Here is a 20942-nt window from a genome sequence, read left to right on the forward strand (position 1 = left end):
TGTGCACATTGCACAGGTATTATACAAGGTTGCAGTCTTAGTCAACAATTACTTATAAGAGAGTATGGATTAAAAGATTAGATTCTCTTTCCCCGTAGGCTTAAATGAAATATGTATTTATTGATGGATACCTTGTATTGACTGATTTAATGTGATACTTATATGTATAGTTACATTTTTATAGAACTACTATGAATTGGACTGTTATATGTATGAAGTCGTTTGGGACTTTGATGAAACATGCGGCTGGGAGGGGGTTAAATGGATCAAATGTCTGTATCACATGAGTTGTAAGGTATTTAAAAGGATTAGTGTTCACTAGTGTGTAATTAACCTGAGGAAGGGGTTGGTCCCCGAAAGCTTGTGCTACAACTTCTGCTATAAAATGTAACAAAGGCTTAGGCCGATATAAATTACTTTGCTTCTTCCCTATACACAGCCTGTTTAACTAACTCCCATCATCTTTAGTATGAGTGTATGAGAGGGATCCAAATACATCATGTAGTGTTTTTCAATTTCTATAGGGACCCCTAGTCCCTACCTGAATAAAAGTGGGAATCACAGTTCCCAAAGAAGCTCATAAAATCTTAGTCAGGAATAAATTACATTTGCTGTCCTCAGAAGGACCTTGCTTCAGGCTGTCTTACTTATGCTCTGTACAGAAGCAAACCTTCAGTTGCCATGCATATTGTATCCAGGACAGTACCTCGGCAGTTCATCATTGGTGACAAGATATCCAGTGCCTATCTATGGACAAAATGCTCCTTCAGTTTAAAGGGGAACTATCTTGAAAATGAAAATGTTGTATAAGCTTCAGCATACCAAAATAAGAAACTTTGTTAATACAACCAATTAAATATTCTGCATTGTTTCTGAAATAATCAAGCTTATCTTCACTATTCCTCTCTCAGCATCTGTTTCGCTTCATTCTGTCTTCTTGCAGCAGTTGGGTGTCAGATAGTCATTGACAGTTAGAGCCAATATATCTTATAGGGGGGCTTCCATTCCTAGCAGATGTATTAGAGCTCACTCAAATAACTGATTCCAGTACAAACAAAATCTAACAAAAAGACTGCCTTTTGCACAAATCCTGCATGTAGAGAGACAGGAATTCTGGTGATTGTAATAGAGTGAGCTCTAATACATCTTCTAGGCAAAGGGAGCCCCCTATAAGATATATTGGATCTAACTGTCAATGAATATCTGACACCCAGCTCCTGCATGAAAAGAGAATGACGAGAAACAGATGCTGAGAGAGGAATAGTAAAAGATGAACTTGATTATTTCAGAAACAGTACAGAATTTTTATTTGATTGTATTAAGAAAGTTTCTTATTTCAGTATACTGAACCTTACCGTACATACGATTTTCATTTTTGCGATCTTTCCCCTTTAAGCAAAACATCTAAAGCTGAGAGTCAGACACTTCTGTGCATCGTGTTAATTAATAAGATTAATTTGTTAATTTTCAGGAGCAGAGGATCCTGAAAATATATACACAAATGTCTATTACAGAGCACTCAGAAGTTGGTTTGGCCAGATCTCTTGAAGAGTTTGCCAATGTGTGGACATCTTAAAAACCTCTCATAGCCATCTGTTATGTTGTTTTGTATCAGGCTTACAAGTTTAAAACAAATGTGATGCTTTATAAACATTTTGATGTTTTAGGGGCAGATTTATCAAGAGTCGAATTTCGAAGTTAAAAATTCTTTGAAATTCGGCCATCGACTTTTATATACTTCGAATATCGAATTTGGCTATTCTGCGGTCAAAGTAAAATCGAACGATCGAACGATTAAATCCTTCGAATCAAACAATTCACATAGCACTGTAGTATTGAAGTCGAAGTTTTTTTAAAGAGACAGTACTTCAATTATCGAATGGTCAAATGTTCAAACTATTTTTACTTCTAATCGAATTCGAAGTAAAATCAAAGTCGTAGTATCCTATTCGATGGTCGAAGTATCCAAAAATTACTTTGAATTTTTTTACTTCGAATATTCCCTCTAATTCACTTCGACCCTTGATAAATCTGCCCCTTAGGGGCACATTTACTATGGGTTGAATATCGAGGGTTAATTAACGAATTAACGAATATCGAAGTCGAAGGATTTACCGCATTTCGTTCGATTGAACGATCTAAGGAAAAATCGTTCGATCGAAGATCAGAAATTACTTAGAAAGCCTATGGGGAAGGTCCACATAGGCTAATATTGGTGCTCAGTAGGTTTTAGGTGGCGAAGTAGGTGGTCGAAGTTTTTTTTAAAGAGACAGTACTTCGACTATCAAATGGTCGAATAGTCGAACGATTTTTAGTTCGATTCGAAGTCATAGTCGAAGGTCGAGTAGCCAATTCTATGGTCGAGGTAGCCAAAAAAAACCTTTGAAATTCGAAGTATTTTTCATTCTATTCCTTCACTCGAGCTAAGTAAATGTGCCCCTAAGTGTTGTGCTTGTCCTGCCTTGCATTGATTCCATTGAGTCCATTTAGGACTGTGGAGCAAAATGGCACTATATACACGTGTAAATAAATTATTATTATGCAGTAGAAATTCTTGAATAGCAGAAATATTTAGACATTGTTTTGTATGTTTAGCTCTCCTTTTAATAATTTCTCTCTGTAAATACCTGATATGATTGAGACATTCTACATGCATTTGGGGTATAGATCAGAGGCTGAGCTCTGTAGCTGCTTGACTACTTGTCTCATCATAACTGCTGAGACATTCATACTTAGCACTGAGATAAAATAAGTACATCAGCTGATTTGTTGCTTTCCTTCATCACTTTCTCTGTCTCACTAAATCTGTAATTCTTTAGGAGGGTTCTGCGGCCATGAGCACAATTCTAAAGCTCTGCAGTTATATACAACCCCCATCCATCCTTCAAAAAGTAATTTAACCTGCAGGCTCATTAATAGTTTAAACTAGTAGAATTAGCTTCTAATATTTTCTTGGTGGCCCCTGAAACTGCCAGTTTTCCTAAATCCAGTTACAAGATTCATAGCTGTCTCTATATATGTTTTGCATGTTTATTTGTAGTAGTGTGCTCCAGCTAACATTTCTAATACAACTGTAAATAGAATTTGGTACTTGTCTGGTATCATTTCACTTGTTACTCAGACGAGTGGATCCAATTAACAATCCCGTGACTGAAACATTGTTAACCACAATTACATTATAATTAGCTTTTACCCCCTTGTGACTGCAATGACATTGATTTTATGAAGATTGCACTGAATCAAACAAAAGCAAGTATCAAAGTGTACAAATTTCACCTCCAGAATTGCCACACTCACATTGTTCATTTATCACTTTTATAGAAGACGTGTTTTGCTTTTTAAAGGGATGTTTATAGTAAATGAACTACATTGAGGGAAGGTGCAGAAAACAAAACTAAACATTTAAAATACAAGAGATTGGGATACATACTATGGGGGTTATTCACTAAACTCGTGAATTTACTAAATTTGTGATTTTTATTTTTTTTATAAAATCACGAATTTTTCGGAATTAATTAAACCCTGAGGATAGAAAAGTCAGAATCAGAAAATCTGGCATCTCCGACCTGTCGCGGTTGCATATAAGTCAATGGGGCAAATTCACTAAAGCGCGAAGCTGCTAACGCTAGCGCAAATTCGCCAGCATGACGTCATTTCGTTACTTTGCCGATTTACTAACGGGCGCTAGCGTAAATTCGGTAGCGAAGTGGACCTACTATAGCGCTACTTCGCACCCTTACGCCAGACAAAGTTGTGATATGGTGAATGTTGTGAATATGGTGAAATAACTACGCTAATTCACTAACTTGCGCATTTTACTGAACGTTACCTCTTGCGCCAGACTTGCCTTCGCCACCTCAGACCAGGCGAAGTACAATAGAGTAGATAGGGCTTTCTTCAAAAAAAGTTGAAATTTTTTCTAAGTCCCAAAAAATGCTGGTCTTTTACTTTTTTAAGGGTGATAGGCTGAAAAAGATCGTAAATTTTTTTGGGGGTACCCTCTTTCCCCCCTACATTTCCTAACATATGGCACCTAAACTATACGGTGGGCACATGTATAGGGCAAAATAACAACTCTATTTTATTTTATGAAGCTTTCCCAGGCTTGTGTAGTGTAATGGATTTGGTGCTACATATACGTCCATTGTACTTTAACTTGGCACTGTATGCAAATTAGGTATCGCTAGTGTAACTTCGCTTTGCTTGACGAATTAAGGCTAGCACTACCGTTCGCCTCCCTGAGCGCAACTTCACATTTTAGTGAATTTGCGTAGCGCTGGCGAAACTACGCTTGGCAGAGTGTGGCGAAGCTGTCGCCGGTGCAACTTCGGATCTTAGTGAATTTGCCCCAATGGAAGAAGTCCCAATGATTTTTTGATGAAAGCTGGGTTTCGTGCAATACCCCAAAGTTTTCGGGCAAAAATCTGAGTTTTCCGGTGAAATCAGATGAAAAACCCGAAAAAATCGTGAAAATCTGATTCTTTTTCCTGCAAAGCAAATTTTCGGGAAAATTTAATAATAAATAAGCCCAACAAACCCGATTTGATTGGAGTTTGTAGCAGAACATTTTGAGATAAATTCGGACTTTGATAAATAACCCCCCCAGTCTAGAAGCCGAACCCATATCCAGAAACCTATTATCCAGAAAGCTTTGAATTACAGGAAGGCTCCGTTTAAAGAAAATAATTTAGTTTATTTTTTTTTTCTCTGTAATAATAATACAGTAGCTTGTACTTGATGGTAACTAAGCTGCATGGATCAATATTGGTGGCAAAACAATCCAATTTGGTTATTTAATATTTAATGAATTTTAGCAGACTTAAGGTATAAAGGTTCAAATTACAGAAAGATCCCTTATCTGGAAAACCCCAGGTCCCAAGCATTCCAGATAATAGATTCTATGTCTCTATAAGGAAAAAAATATGAGGACTGAGAGGAGATAATTCGGTGGCTGTTTGAGAACTTTTGTAAATGTAAGAATTTAGGGAGTCAAATAGGAAAGGACAGATTCAGAGGGGATGTACTAGTCACATAGTGATAAAAACCAATGTTCTCAATATTAAGTAGGGATTTGACTGTGTCATTTTTTAAAAATATACTAATTTTTTCCAGTTCAGCAACATAGGTGCCAACTTCTCCAGTGCTGTAGCCAACAGCAACCACTCACAAGTTAGTTGTATCAGTCCACTGCAGTGTAGAAGGTGCCATGGAGCTACACTGGGGCCAACTATCACTATGGTATTAAATAAGCCCCTCTATAATTCTAAATAATATAAAGACAATCAATAGGTCATGTCTAAATAAAAGATTTGCACTGTAATTAGAAATTGTAGTGACTCTGGAAAATAATACAATACTAACTAAATCTGAATCTGGCTCTGTATCCTTAGTTCTTTAAGAATAGAAGAATACAGACCATGCAGTAGCTGTTCTTGACCATCATTTCAGTGCAACAGATTCATAATTGTACTTAACAAAGTCTCCAGCAGCTCATTGCATTGCCTATAATATTAATGTATAACCTACATTTTTAATTAAGGTAAGGTTACCAGATCATGTGAAAAACATTGAGTTCACAATATCACTGTAACAAATGTAGCTAAATCAGAGAACTGATAGGAGTTACTAGGAGCTTTGGTTCTGATACAGATAGAGTGCTCAATAGTGTTATGTATGACTGTATTAGAGGGATACTCCTGTGGCCTCCTACCTGTAAACTATATGGAGAGCCCTGTTTTATTTTTCACTCTAGTTAGCCAGAAAGCAAAACAAAGCAATGCATATCAACAGCTCTTTATTATCAAGTTATCTGCATGCTAATAAACTTTATACATATCACCACAGAAGCAAACACATGTACATATTAAACTGGTACAAGGGAGGGGGGCAAATAATAAGCCACACTTCCCACCAATAAACAAAAAAATGTTTTATGTTTGCTTATCCCTGTCATTTTTAGATATGTTTAGGACCATACTGAATAGGCACGATCTCTCCTTACTATACCAGCTATCCCACAGTCACACTCCCTTCCCAGAGACTATTATCCCACTGTTACTATAGACACCATCTCTCCCTACTATACCTGCTATCCCACAGTCACACTCCCTTCCCAGAGACTATTATCCCACTGTTACTATAGACACCATCTCTCCCTACTATACCTGCTATCCCACAGTCACACTCCCTTCCCAGAGACTATTATCCCACTGTTACTATAGGCACCATCTCTCCCTACTATACCTGCTATCCCACAGTCACACTCCCTTCCCAGAGACTATTATTCCACTGTTACTATAGGCACCATCTCTCCCTGCTATACCTGTTATCCCACAGCCACAGTCCCTTCCCACAGGTTATTGTCCCTATATACCTGCTATTACATAGCCACAAACACTTTCCAGATGCTGTTATCCCCATTCACCTGCTGAACTACCTTCACCGTGAATTGGTTAATCATCATTATTATTATTATTATTATTAATATTAGTCCATATTTATAATGCAGAAACATAATCCACAGTGCTCTACCTAAGAGGTAAAATTTGTGTCAACAGCTGGCTTTCCCACAGTCCTCTTACCTATTTGTGAGGTTTTGTATAATTTTACTATGCATGGGCCTAGAGCAGTCACCCCCAGCAAGTATTTAGAAGTGCTCTACCCTCCTATATTCACCTGTGTAGGTCCAGGTGCTAGACTGGAAGACCTTTGCCTGCAAGCCGGGTCAAATTCCACATCCAATCGAAAAAATCCAGTAGCACACCAGTAGTGTTGAAAATTCTTCAGTGTTTTATTTAGCCCATACAAACACACAAAGGGCAACGTTTCGGGCCCAACTGGACCCTTTATCAAGCCTGGCTTGATAAAGGGTCCAGTTGGGCCCGAAACGTTGCCCTTTGTGTGTTTGTATGGGCTAAATAAAACACTGAAGAATTTTCAACACTACTGGTGTGCTACTGGATTTTTTCGATTAGAGCAGTCACCCCCATGATGGCATCAAACCTGCCCATATTGTAGGGATAAAGAATACATTAATATACATTTCCCTCCATCCTTATTACCCTGCAACAAAATCCTGGATAAAAATGGAATTGCACTTTTACATCAAGTTGCAGAAGTCAGACCCACAGTAGCCCACCTCAAGTTCGGGTTTGCCCATAGAATCAAACTACATAATACTGATACACTGAAAATAAATACAAGCTTCATAAATATTTACCACATCCATAATCTGCATAAGGCTCATCCCAAAGTAGACAGTAAGAGGATGGGAATCATTGGACACCGGTCTCTCCAATGGGTTGTAATTTTTCATCAATTCCTTATACAGCTTCCTCTGGTACTCTCCTTGCAGGGACACTTTAGCTTAGTAACACAAATACAATGGAAGAGCAATTTGTCACAGAACGTTATTTCCCTGATTTCCAAACATGCATTGATCTGTATAACAACATTCCCTGCTACATTAATAATAATAATAATATCTCTGTCCTTTTTAATCATATAATGATAACAAGAGCAGGGTATGAATCTAATTGTTATGGTCTGGGTGGAATGATGAACCTCTATTTAATTGCAATAAATCACCATTTAATAAGGATGGAAAGCACGGCAGTGCTGAAATCAATTTACCATTTATGAAGCAGGCTGCTATAATCGTCCACACAGTGAACTCTCCACGTCCCATCGCAGGAGATCAAAGGGAAGAAAAATATCTGTAAAATGACCAGATGAATAAAGGAAAAAGTTTATGATCCAGTAGAAATAAACCCAGACCGAGCAGCTGGCTGATCAGTAGCTTTCTGTGCAATCCAAGCAGCTTGCTAGCTGTAGAACAGTCAGGCAGGCTGGGTTATGGTGAGTCAGTGGAGAGTGACAGCTAATATAAAGTGCTGCTGCTGGGGATCACAAACCCAGATACCGAGACTGACATCTTACAGGTTATAGGCTAGACGTGGGGTTTTCTTTTCCCAGGGAAAAGCCCAAGAGCTTCATGCTGATGCTGCTGATTGCAGTCCCATGTAGAAAGCCAAGCTCAGCCCTGGCTGCAGCTGTGATGTGATGGCTCCTTCCAGCTCTGCTCCACGTGAGCCTGAGATTGGTGATCCCCCTTTCATTCTACTATATGTGCTGTGCTCATGGGATTTATACCAGCTTCCAAGGAGGTGGAGTAGGGGAAGCAGCGTTTCATTTCCTTTTATCCCCATGGCTCACGATTTAACCTCTTCCTTTTCTGAATTACACTAACTTTATTGTGATTTTGTAGCAGCTGACTGTTGAAAATTGAACATACACACACATATATAATACTCACTTTATATCCTTTATGTTTCTGTTTATCCTCGTTGTTTCTCCTTACTGCAAGCTCTTGGAATTAACTACTTGAACTTCTACTGTATATATATATATGCAGTGTTTATTTATTTTATAAAGCAGGATGGGGGGGGAGAGTTCCACCAACCCTGTAGATTAGGATTTAACCTTTTTCTTTTCCAGAATTAACATATGCCATGTGATGATTTTTTGGGATTTGAAGTATATAATTTATAATCAATTACTTACTATTTTTTTTTCTTATTATGCTTTGCAATGCTATTTATCCAGAATGTCCCTGTAGCTTAACATAGTAGAACAACAGCAAAAAATAAGATGGACAACACAGGAATAAAACATCCAACGCAAAGAGACACTTTTATGAAGGTAATACACTCCTTTAATAGTAGCTGTGCGCCTTGCATTTTCCATATCTGTGTTGCCCAGTGTCTATTTCTTTTGAAAGCTGACTATATAGTGATCTGGAGGCTGCTGGAGAATTAAAGCACAAGATCATAAAAAATGGAAAACTGGAGTTCTGATCCTCTTTCATTTGTATACGTTATTGTAGGCATTTACAATCTACATAAATAGATTATTCACAGCAAGATTATCTATAGTATTCATACTCTGTGCCACCACCAGCAGTTACAGGGCAGATTCTCAGAAAGACTAGTGGACATCACCTGCATTCTAAGGGGCAAATTTAATGAAGTGCGATAATTCGCCAGCACTGGCTTCGCGCACATTGCAACAGTTCGCCAGGCGTAAATTCGCCTGGACAGCGTTAATTCACGAAGATCTGAAGTTGAGCACAGGGTACCGAACGCTGGCGAAGTTGCACCAGCGAAAATACGATAGCGTTGGCTAATTCGCATACGGCGTGCAGTTAAAGTACAATGGCCGTATATGCTGCATCAGATACATCACACAACACAAGCCCAGGGAACCTTGATAAAATAAAATAGAGTTGTTATAATGCCCTACACATGTGCCCACAGTATAGTTTAGGTGCCATATGTTATCAAATGTAAGGGAGAAGGAGGGTACCCCAAAAAAACATTTTCGATCTTTTTCAGCCTATCACCCTGTAAAAAGGAAAAGACGCCAGCATTAGGTGGTCTGAGGTGGTAAAGGCAAGTCTGGTGTAACAATCAGTAAAAAAGAAAAAACGTAGTGAATTTGCGTAGTAACGCTCTTTCGCCAGAGTCTATCTCCTTGACGACCGTTAGTAAATCGGCAAAGTGCTGAAATGACGTCACACTGGCAAATTTTCGCCAGCGTTAGTCACTTCGCCCTTTAGTAAATTTCCCCTAAGTACCTACACTTGTGTCCCTAGTCGTGTGGTTATTATTGGAGCACCAGTGATACAACCCCCCCCCCCCCGGGTTGAGTTTAGACTGTTTAAAGGGGTTGTTCACCTTTAAAATAACTTTTAGTATGATGTAGAGAGTCATATGCTCAAACAATTTACCATTTGTTTTCATTTTTTATTTTTGTTGTTGCTGAGTTATTTAGCCTTTTATTCAGCAGCTCTCAACAAATTACCCTAGCAGCCATGCACTGATTTGAATAAGAGACTGGAACATGAATAGGAGAGGGCTAGAAATATGAGTAATACAAAGTAGCAATAACAATACATTTGTATTACAGGAACCTTATAAACCAGGCTGCAGTACTAATATACTTACACAAGCTTCTTGGAGCCATATATTCTCTACAGATCTGGAGTTGCCTACTTTTTAGCAAATGGTTTGGTGAGAGATCCTCAGAAGGTGGCGACGGCAAGGGTATCTCTCTCAGTGAAGAGTTAATGTTCCGGCATTGACATGTCAAGCTACATCATTATTCAAATTTCTAGTCACCTGTAATGAAATAGATCCCTGACTGTACCAGCTACTCATTGAGGGCCCATTTGTTCCCATCCACTGATACAGCGCAAATGCACTCAGTGCCAAACATTTTTAAGCTTTACAGATTTCTGAATAGTGAACTATTGTTTTTTCTATATATTTTGTTATGAAATGTATGTACCAGAATTCGTTTTCTACTGGGGCACTCGTTTGTCTTGTTCCATTCCTGGGACTTACTGCTCCCATCACTCTCTCTCAGCATGTTACTGGCTGAAGTTCATGGAAGTAATACGTTAGCTACCAATGGGAGGCCTGCAATCTGCACGTCTTTACTGTATGGAAACCAAACTGAGGTCATACATAGCCATGAAAGATCTAGTAGATAGCCCAATTCTCCATTGCTTTCAACTAAGTTCTACAAATAACAGTAAATTGTACGTAAACAGTTTGTTATTGTTAAACCTTCCAATGTGTTCTGAAGGTATCATAAATAACATGTAACCTATAAAGACACATACAATTATTCTCACAAAGTAATTACTTCTTTGTATTTCTAGTCTTTTTTTTTTTTCTTCTTTTTTGTAAAATAAAAGAACATTTCCACATTAGATTTTGTATACCATGTCCCCTGGTGATTCCTTCTGAAGCCCTTAGTGGATTCAGCTGAAAGCTTGCAGAATGATTGTACTAAGTTCACCAAGCATGAACATATCCACTGGGCTAGAAATCCCATCTCTCCGTTAATATGAGCTGGTGTCTGTCACTGATTTGATTCTAGCAGTAATCAGAGCTGTCAGAATGACAAAGGTTCATTTAAGTGTCATTGGGGGAATCTGGTGACAAAGTGTAATCTAGGTATCATATTATTGTATTAAAGGGAAACTTAAACTGGTCGCCCAGTAACACATTATCAGTGATTTCTCTGGTGTCCATTAACAGGCTTTCAGGTAATGACTTAGATGAAATGAGTCTTCTTGGTCCCATGGGTTAAGAAAAGCCCAAGGTCCCTGTCAGATGCCTCTAACAAGCAAATAAAAAAAAAACACCTATCACAGTCAACAGCGAGAGGTGGGACTGTGTTAATACTTATGTGTTTATATGTTTTAGATGAAAAATATAATGTAAGGTATGTTACAAAAGATATATTAAAGTTATTTTTAACCAATACGGGGACTGTTTGTTTGCCTGCACAAAAATATGGTTTCTAGGTAGCAATGATTCAATAAATCACTGTTTCCATATTACAAATAAGTGTAAGGCTTACAGTTTGGCTTTAGTAAAAGAAAAACTATTCTAATAAGTGTAAGTAATAAGCGTTTGTTTATAGCATGGATGCAGTGTAATTCCATGTTCAGTTTTATACTGGGTGGAATTATTATATATATATATACACACACAAATACAATTTCCCTTGTATGTTATTTTATATATATATATATATATATATATATATATATATATATATATATATATATATATATATATATATATATATAATATGCTTAGAAAGTTGTTGCTCCTTTACAGTAATATAAAACTGTGACGACTATGGCCAACTAGATCTTTAATTGCACTCCACCTCCAAGAAGATGTAATTATCTGAGCTTTTGAAAGAGGAGTCAAAGCACAAAGTAAACCTGTTGTACAGCAACTTTCACTTCTGCTGCATCTGTTTAAATATCTAACGCATAAACATTCTCTTCTTTCAGAAATCAATACTAATTCAATGGTCCAGCAATTCACTGTCCTAAACAAGTGCTTTTTAACCAACTCATCTTTTTCCACAGCACAAATATAAAGCAGTGAATTTATGTGCTCTTACATATTGTTCTGTGTTCTGTGTCTTTTATCCAAGACAGAAAAATCAACTCAGCCCCTACAGCTTTTATAGCATCCAATATTGCCATTTATTATGAGGGATTAACATCTGATTTAATTGTAAGTGGAAAGACAACAAGATTAAATTATGTCATTTCACTGCAGGAGAGAAGAAGTAACAATATTTTAGGAATGGAACAATATAAAATAATTTTTACATGTTTCTAGATCTGTGTGCCTGCCTTTTTAATCTTGACTTTATTTTATTTTGTTGATGCCTGGTTTCAAAAATATAATGCTAAATATTGCTTTACTGGAAGATCAAAGTTTTTCAGCTTTATCTGAGCCACATTATTGAACACGCTTATAGAAAATAACAGAACAATCTAATAAAGTGGGGATGGTACACCCAATGGTGTCAGAACAACCTTCATATAAAAAAGCATGTTTTGACACTACTAGATTGATCAGATATACACATGAAGCTTTGATTTTTGATTATTTGCTCAGTCTGGGTGTAACCGTATTTCTACATTTAATAAATCATGTAATTACACTGTAGTCAGACCACTGCACTATTCATTAGGCTGAGCAAGCAGTTCAAATGTGGATTGACCCTAATATGCTTAAATGTTATTGGGAAACTGAGTAAATATGTCTGTACTATATAAAAATTAAAAATAAATGCCAGTTTAATGTTACAGCAGGTTCACCAACAAAATATGAATAAACCAAATCTGTACAAAAACATACATTCAAATGGTAAATTACATTTTTCATAAAGAGATAGGTACTGATTTATTTGTATATCATTTTTCTGCATTGATTTTTAGGAAGTATAGAACTAGCATTGGCATTTGAGACAACATGTAATAAATGTTGCAAAATTAAATCTGCTGTTTTAACTTGAACAAATCACCATTTTATTGGCTAATACCAATCCTCATCGTTCAAAACATTTGAAACATTTCTCTCCTCAACCTTAGCAAAATCATTTGTAATGAGCAAAACTCCAACAATCTAAACTGAATTGTTTAGCTTATTATTTCTACTATGTGATAAATATTCTTATAAGGGTGATTGCCTCTGGACAATGCTTGAGAGTGACCTTCATGTTCTGCTCCCATTTCTTTTAGTTGATCCTTTACCCTGGGGAGGAGCAGGAGATAGAAGAAATATAAATCTACAGCAGCATAAAGGAAACACATCATTAGTTACTCAAAACTGGGTTTTACAGGGTTAAGAAATATATCTCATAGTACAAGTTTATCTAGGGACTGGTCCAATTGCCATCTTGGAGTCAGGAAGGAATTTTTCCTCCTCTGAGGCAAAATGGAGAGGCTTCAAATGGGTTTTTTTGCCTTCCTCTGGATCGACTAGTAGTTAGGCAGGTTATAAATAGACTTTAAAGGTTGAACTTAAAGGAAAAATCAACCTGTGGGTAAAAAAACCCAACCCCCCACCCTAGGTAGACCTCCCTCCCTCCTCCCCCCAGGCTAACTACCCCCCGGGGAATGCCCCATACTCCATACTTACCCTTTGGCTCAGATTCTTCCAGAGACGTTCCACACGCCCATCTTCTGCGTCCTCTGTAAGCTGACTGCGAGATCAGTATTTCTGCGCATGCCCAGTTGGAGCAGTTTGCTGGTTAGCGCAACTGCAAATGCGCTAAATTACACGTCCTTAACAAGGATGCGGAAGATGGACACATGGAACTTCGCTGGAAGAATCTGCACCGAGGGGTAAGTATGGAGTATGGAGCATTTCCCTGGGGGGATAGATAGCCTGGGGAAAGGAGGGAGGGACGTCTACCTGGGGTGGGGGGTAGGGTTTTTTTTGCCCTGCAGGTTGTTCCTTTAATGTGATGTATCTTTTTTCAACCTAACTTACTACAGTATGTTACTATGTAACTGTTGTCTTCACTGACCACTTCTACCCAGTAAAAATAATGTCTGTATGCTGTAATATATTCCGTTATTATATTCTGTACCCCTTCTAAACCTACAAAATTAATTAACATCAACTCAGCACCTTTGCAATTTGCATTAGTTGTATTTTTAATAATTCAGACTGCTAGCACAAGGTATTTGCCTCAACAGCTCTCTCTGAAAGTCAGAGAATAATCAGTGAGAGTATAACTGATTATACATTGTGCATAGAAAGTACATAGATTGTTAGGGTCACCAACACTCTCACCTTCATAGAGAGCCATTGAGCCAAAAGCCTAATACTAGTAGTCTATGGATTTTTGTAGTATGCTGGAAAATAACCAAATCCAATGACATGCAAATTAGGAAACAGGTAGGTGTCTACATGATCATAAACACAGTATTGCCAAATGAAAGCAGCACTATATTAATCAAGTGCAAAGAACATGTTGAATTGCATCCCTTTTTGTACTTTTGCCTTACCTTTAATATGTAGATATTATCCTCCTTGTATAGTAGTGCTACTAATGTTACCACAGTCATTGTATCTCTTCTTCCATGCCTCCATGGTTGCAGTCTTTGTGACAAGTTCCTTTCAGTGTGATCACTTCCAGATCTCTATTTCTATCTTTGGTTATGACTTTCAAAGTTCATTTTTTTAATGTTTCTTGCTACATTAGTAATCCTTATTGTGCTATTCAGTGGTCCCTTACTTTTTCTCTGACTTGTTCTACAGACAATTCATTCATCACTAATTCTGTTCTTGTCTGCAGCCTTGTTTGTCTTTTTATGTTATCTGATTGATTTGTCATTGTAGTCTTGGGCAAGTCACCTAATCTCTCTGTAACTTACATTTTAAAGATTTCATACCTGGGGCTCTGGATGTCATGCTATATAATAGCATGTGCTACATAGGATACATTTTTATTTAAGATTATGCAGTAATATATTCATGACAGGGGCAGAGTCAATTTCATGGCTCCTCCCAACAACACCAACCTTGATTCTACTTTGTTACCATTCCTTAATTCACTACAGCCTTGCTCAAGGGAGGGTCAGTGACAGGCCCGGACTGGCAATCTGTGGGTTCTGGCAAATGCCAGAGGGGCTGCTATAAGGTCCCATAGAAAGTCAGTATTTAGTGGGCTGGTGGGGGCTGTTTGGGCCTCTATGTGGGCTGATTGGGCCTCTGTGTACCTGAAATGCCAGGGGCTATTTAAATTCTCAGTCCAGACCTGGTCGGTGAGACCTGTTCAAGGTAAAAGAGAACACCCCTCTTCACTTCTTTCCTCATTTAACACGTCATGCATCTGCCCCTCCTAACAGGCTGTGCAAACTACACCCCAAATTATTCCTATCTTAAACTAATCAGGTTCCCTACTTCCTAACTCTGTCATGGCCCTGTCATTTCCCAGTTCCTAGCTCACTCCCTCCCTGGCATTCTTAAAAGTTCTACAGCTCTAGGTACTGTACATAATGCAATATAACATCATATAAGTCATTTGGTAAAGTTTTCTGTTGGTGCAGCTGACTGGGAAGAAGACTTCGTCTGGGTCAGAAAATAATTTTGTGGCAGTGGTTTGGAAAATGAAAAAATCTTGTCTAAATAAAAAAGGAAAGCAATAACACACTTACACCATGAGTATTAACTTTCTGGAAAAATAACACTTTGGTATCACTCTTGCTGCCTATGTGTTTACTCGTGCTTCTAAACTAAGCATTCTGCCGTGGATGTTTCTGTTGTATGTTAAGCAACATAGGACTCATTTATGAAAAGGTAGGTGCAAGCACTGGTGCAATGGTGCACAATATTGTGCCCCTCATGGTCATTGTGAAACTGTTAAGTGCAAAGTGTGCTCCAAGCCTTGCAGTGACTGCATATGTTGATACGTCAAAGTGCAACACTCCGGAGCTCAAATGGGCCCTCTTATGTAGCTTATAGGGGCCACAACAATGTCACCCAAGTAAGTGCATTCATATAAATGGAGTTCCATGACCTGTATTAAAGTGCTCAGCCTGCTGCGTCATGCCTTTATATGTATATGGTCATGGAAGTCAAATTTGACTTCTAAGATCCTTATATTTAATATTAGGGGAAATGTTTTTCCCTATATAATATGAGCACTCAGATTTGATTGAAAGGCCACTTGTTAGTTAAGACATACTTTTCTAAAGAAACAGTCAGGCATGTTATGAATATTAAATTATTCTTGAAGCTTTCTGAACAAATAAATAACAGTTTCCGTTGCCATTTATCGTTTCTGCCAGCAGAAATACTTGAAATTGGCTTTTCAGCTGAGCTCAGGCACCTGTGAGATTTGGCAACCATTTTGGTTTACCTCCAGGAAAATTCCCCAGAGTTCCCGAGTAGATGACGTTGCTAAAGCTGCAAGTGACCACCTTGCATCAATGTACGATAACAGCATAAAAACAGATTTCTAGTGATTGGCGAATTTGCAGCGAATTCCCGCAATTCACCGCCAGCGAATAAATTCGCGAAACCGCCACAAAAATTCACCAGCGTCTGTTTTTTTTGGACGCCGGTGCAATTTAGCCAAAAAAAGGACGCCGGTGTCAAAAACAGATGCCGGGCGTCAAAAGTGAGATGCCAGCGCCGTTTCGCAAATTTTTAGCCATTTTGGGAATTTCACAAATTTTTCAGCAAAGCGAAAAGCCCCGAATTCTCCCATCACTACAGATTTCAATTGGTAAACTTTTGTTAAAGCTTTAAACAGGAGGTCATTTAAAAATATAATGACATTGAATTATGTAATACAAAAACACCCTATTAAATGGATACTGCCGTATAGAAAAGATACCTAGATTACTTGTCTGGATAGAAGGTTAAGATACAAAAAAGTGTCAGATGCAGGATACTGGTGCCTATTTCATAGGAGCTGTGACTGTATATGTGAAATTCAACAGTGACATCTAGTGGTATTGCTTGTTTTTTTTCTTGTGCCAACTGATTCTTTCCTTTGAAAACTTGAGTTATCATCACAGTTCACAGCATCTCAGCAGTGCACATGTAAACTGAATTTTCTCTCTGCATTGACTGCCTTATTTTAGGTAGAGTTGCCAGTATCATACCAGTTCATTTGGAAATGTCAGGAAATAAATATTGATAGACTAAACAAAGGCTGCATAGTCCAAAACAGATTTTAAATGTCTAGATATTAGCTTCTATAAGGAATAACATATGCCAGTGAATATGAATATGATGCTTCTGTGTACATGAGGGTCCACAGTATACTTTCTTCCCCATGTGCAACACAACCCATACCTCCCAACATATTGCAAACAGAAAGAGGGACAAAAATATTTGCCGCGCGTATCTCAGAGAAATGTTTTGACCACGCCCATTTTGTGACCACACCCCTTAATTACCATGTCCATTTCACAAAATTTGCCAGGTAATGAAAGTTTGAACACGTGGTTTTTATGTGCTATTACAGTTTTGCTAATAAAGGTGAATTGCCCTTTAAGCTGTGAGTCTTAGGGGGTTATTTACTAAACTGTGAATGCAAAAACTTTTAAAAATTGGACTTTTAAAAAATCACAAATTTTCCGGAATTTATTAAACTCAGAGGATGGAAAAGTCTGAATCTGAAAATCCTGCAAATCAGACCTGTCGAGGTTGCATATAAGTCAATGAGAGAAGTACCAAATTCCCAAAAATCGTGAAAATCTTATTAGAAATCCCAAAAGATTGGGAAAATCTTATTTTTGATAAATAATCCCCATAGTTCTTATCTTATCTAAAACTGTTACAAAAGTATCTTAAGTATTTATTCTGGGCTCTCTGCCAAGAGCCAATTAAGTTAGAAACTTTATATCTTTCTATCTGGTTGTTCAGAAATATCATATAAGGGTAATATCGATGCCGACACAAAAGAATTAGAAATGAAACAAATACAATTAAAATCGATACTGGATCAGAATATACAAAAAGCGTACCTTAAGTGCAAACATAAAACATATGAGTTAGGTGACAAATGCAATAGACACTATATTGACTTAATTAAAGATAAATATCAACAAACTTAGAGTACTACTCCGAATATAGCTAAATGTTTCAAAGAATTTTATCAAGAATTATATCAACTTCAAACAAAACCAAACTCGGCAGTAAAATTAGCTAAGATTAAGGATTTTATATCGAAAGCTAAATTGAAGAAGGTCACTTCAGCAGAAATTGGATGGTTAAAGTCTACTTTCACAGAATTGGAATTAGTGCAAACAATTAACTCCTTTTCAAATAACAAAAGTCCAGGCCCATTTGGATATGGTAGTGCTTTTTATAAAACTTTTGTTAATAGTTTCAAAAAATCAATTTTTCAGGATTCATTGAGATCTGGCATTGTGCCGAGAGACTGGCGAATTGCTAATGTGGTGCATCTATTCAAAAAAGGATCCCGTTCTCAGCCTCAAAACTATAGGCCAGTTAGTCTGACATCAGTATTAGGAAAGCTTTTCGAAGGGTTAATAAAGGATAAGATACTGGACTTCATAGCAAATCATAATACTATGAGTTTGTGCCAGCATGGTTTTATGCGTAATCGATCTTGCCAGACTAACTTAATTTCTTTTTACGAGAATGTAAGTAGAGACCTAGATTCTGGGATGGCAGTGGATGTGATTTACTTAGACTTTGCTAAAGCATTTGATACAGTGCCACACAAAAGGTTACTGGTTAAATTAAGGAATGTTGCCCTGGAACATAGTATTTGTACCTGGATAGAGAACTGGCTAAAAGATAGACTACAAAGAGTGGTGGTAAATGGAACATTTTCTAATTGGACCAGTGTTGTTAGTTGAGTACCACAGGGCTCTGTACTAGGTCCCTTGCTTTTCAACTTGTTTATTAATGACCTGGAGGTGGGCATTGAAAGTACTGTTTCTATTTTTGCAGATGATACTAAATTGTGCAGAACTATAGGTTCCATGCAGGATGCAAAGTGATTTGTCTAAACTGGAAAACTGGGCAGCAAACTGGAAAATGAGGTTCAATGTTGATAAATGCAAGGTTATGCACTTTGGCAAAAATAATATAAATGCAAGTTATACACTAAATGGCAATGTGTTGGGAGTTTCCTTAAATGAAAAGGATCTAGGGGTCTTTGTAGATAACACGTTGTCTAATTCTGGGCAGTGTCATTCTGTGGCTACTAAAGCAAATAAAGTTCTGTCTTGCATAAAAAAGGGCATTAACTCAAGGGATGAAAACATAATTATGCCTCTTTATAGGTACCTGGTAAGGCCTCATCTGGAGTATGCAGTGCAGTTTTGGACTCCAGTCCTTAAGAGGGATATAAATGAGCTGGAGAGAGTGCAGAGATGTGCAACTAAATTGGTTAGAGGGACGGAAGACTTAAATTATGAGGGTAGACTGTCAAGGTTGGGGTTGTTTTCTCTGCAAAAAAGGCGCTTGCGAGGGGACATGATTACACTTTACAAGTACATTAGAGGACATTATAGACAAATGGCAGGGGACCTTTTTACCCATAAAGTGGATCACCGTACCAGAGGCCACCCCTTTAGACTAGAAGAAAAGAACTTTCATTTGAAGCAACGTAGAGGGTTCTTCACAGTCAGGACAGTGAGGTTGTGGAATGCACTGCCGGGTGATGATGTGATGGCTGATTCTGTTAATGCCTTTAAGAATGGCTTGGATGATTTTTTGGACAGACATAATATCAAAGGCTATTGTGATACTAAACTCTATAGTTAATATAGGTATGGGTATATAGAATTTTAATTAAAAGTAGGGAGGGGTGTGTGTATGGATGCTGGGTTTTTATTTGGAGGGGTTGAACTTGATGGACTTTGTCTTTTTTCAACCCAATTTAACTAACTAACTATGTAACTATTGTTGAACTATTATAATTCAATTGGAAGTGGTTGTAAAATACATATACAGGCACAAACTGCTCATATTTCTATTATACTTAAACCAGATAAGGATCCAGCTTGTTGTGTGTTATAGACCAATCTCGCTTATTAATGTAGATCTTAAAATTTATGCAAAATTATTAGCCAACAGATTAAGAAAGATAATCCCTAGGATAATTCACTTGGACCAATGTGGGTTTGTCCCCAAACGAGAGGGTAATGATGACACTAGTAAGGTTATATCTTTGATACATTGTGCACAAATAAAGAAAATTCCTTTGGTTGTTATAACTAGGGACACTGAAAACGGATTTCATAAATTGGTGCAATCCTCTATGCAATGACTGCATGAATGGGTGTCATACTCCAAATTTACCTCTAGATGTCACTGGTGCCACACTATGTTTAAGTAATGTATTTTGTGCTTTGTAATCATAAATATAGTCCAGTTAGTGTAGCATGTAATCCATAAAAATTACAATGTGAAAAAATGCCAAAGCCTCAGAAAAATACAAGTATTATAAAAAATGCTAAAATATGCAAAAAAAACGATGTTAAAGTATATAAAGACAAAGGTACTTTACATACATGCATCTATACAAAACCCACGGACAGAAACACCCTAGTGCATTTTCATAGCAACCATCCTAGACACCTATTAAATTCCTTCTGCAAATCACAGATGTTGCGAGTGGTAAGAATAGATTGGATTGTGATTTGGATAAAAGAAAGGAGGATCTGGCCCACTATGCAAACAAACATTTTTAGAAAGGGGGTCCCCGGAGAGGTTACTGATAGATACCAAAAACTGGGTGCTCTCTCTTGATTGTAGAGAAGTCATGGGCGAACAATTAAGGGCAAGGAAAAACAGAAATGCAGCCGACGAGAGTGAACTGTCTTATGTCAGCCAATACGATGCAGACAGTATGTCTGTTAAAAAGAGTGTAATGAAACATTGGCCCATAATAACTTCAGAGGAAACAATTGCCAAAAAAGTACCAGAGAAGCCTAGGTTTAGTTACAAAAGAGGCAGGAATCTAAAGGAACTTCTAAGCCCCTCAGACCCAGTTGATAAATATCAAAAGCTAAGTGTTCAGCATTTTCTGATTTTATTTGTAACAATGATTTTTTTTCTTTT

General features: G+C 37.6%; 1 protein-coding gene across 1 annotated transcript in view; it reads right to left on the reverse strand.

Annotated features, from left to right (window-relative positions):
• Positions 1-8200, reverse strand: part of chrna7.L (cholinergic receptor, nicotinic alpha 7 L homeolog) — a 74279-nt gene extending 66079 nt beyond the window's left edge. The window contains exons 1-2 of the mRNA XM_018253016.2: positions 7633-8200; positions 7220-7365 (exon numbers count right to left, since the gene is read on the reverse strand). Of these exons, the coding sequence (XP_018108505.1) occupies positions 7220-7365; positions 7633-7687 (201 nt within the window). The 5' untranslated portion in view covers positions 7688-8200. The remainder of the gene's footprint in view (positions 1-7219; positions 7366-7632) is intronic.
• Between the last annotated feature and the right edge of the window lie 12742 nt (positions 8201-20942).

This window comes from Xenopus laevis, chromosome 3L (genome assembly GCF_017654675.1).
Source record: "Xenopus laevis strain J_2021 chromosome 3L, Xenopus_laevis_v10.1, whole genome shotgun sequence".
NCBI lineage: Eukaryota > Metazoa > Chordata > Amphibia > Anura > Pipidae > Xenopus > Xenopus laevis.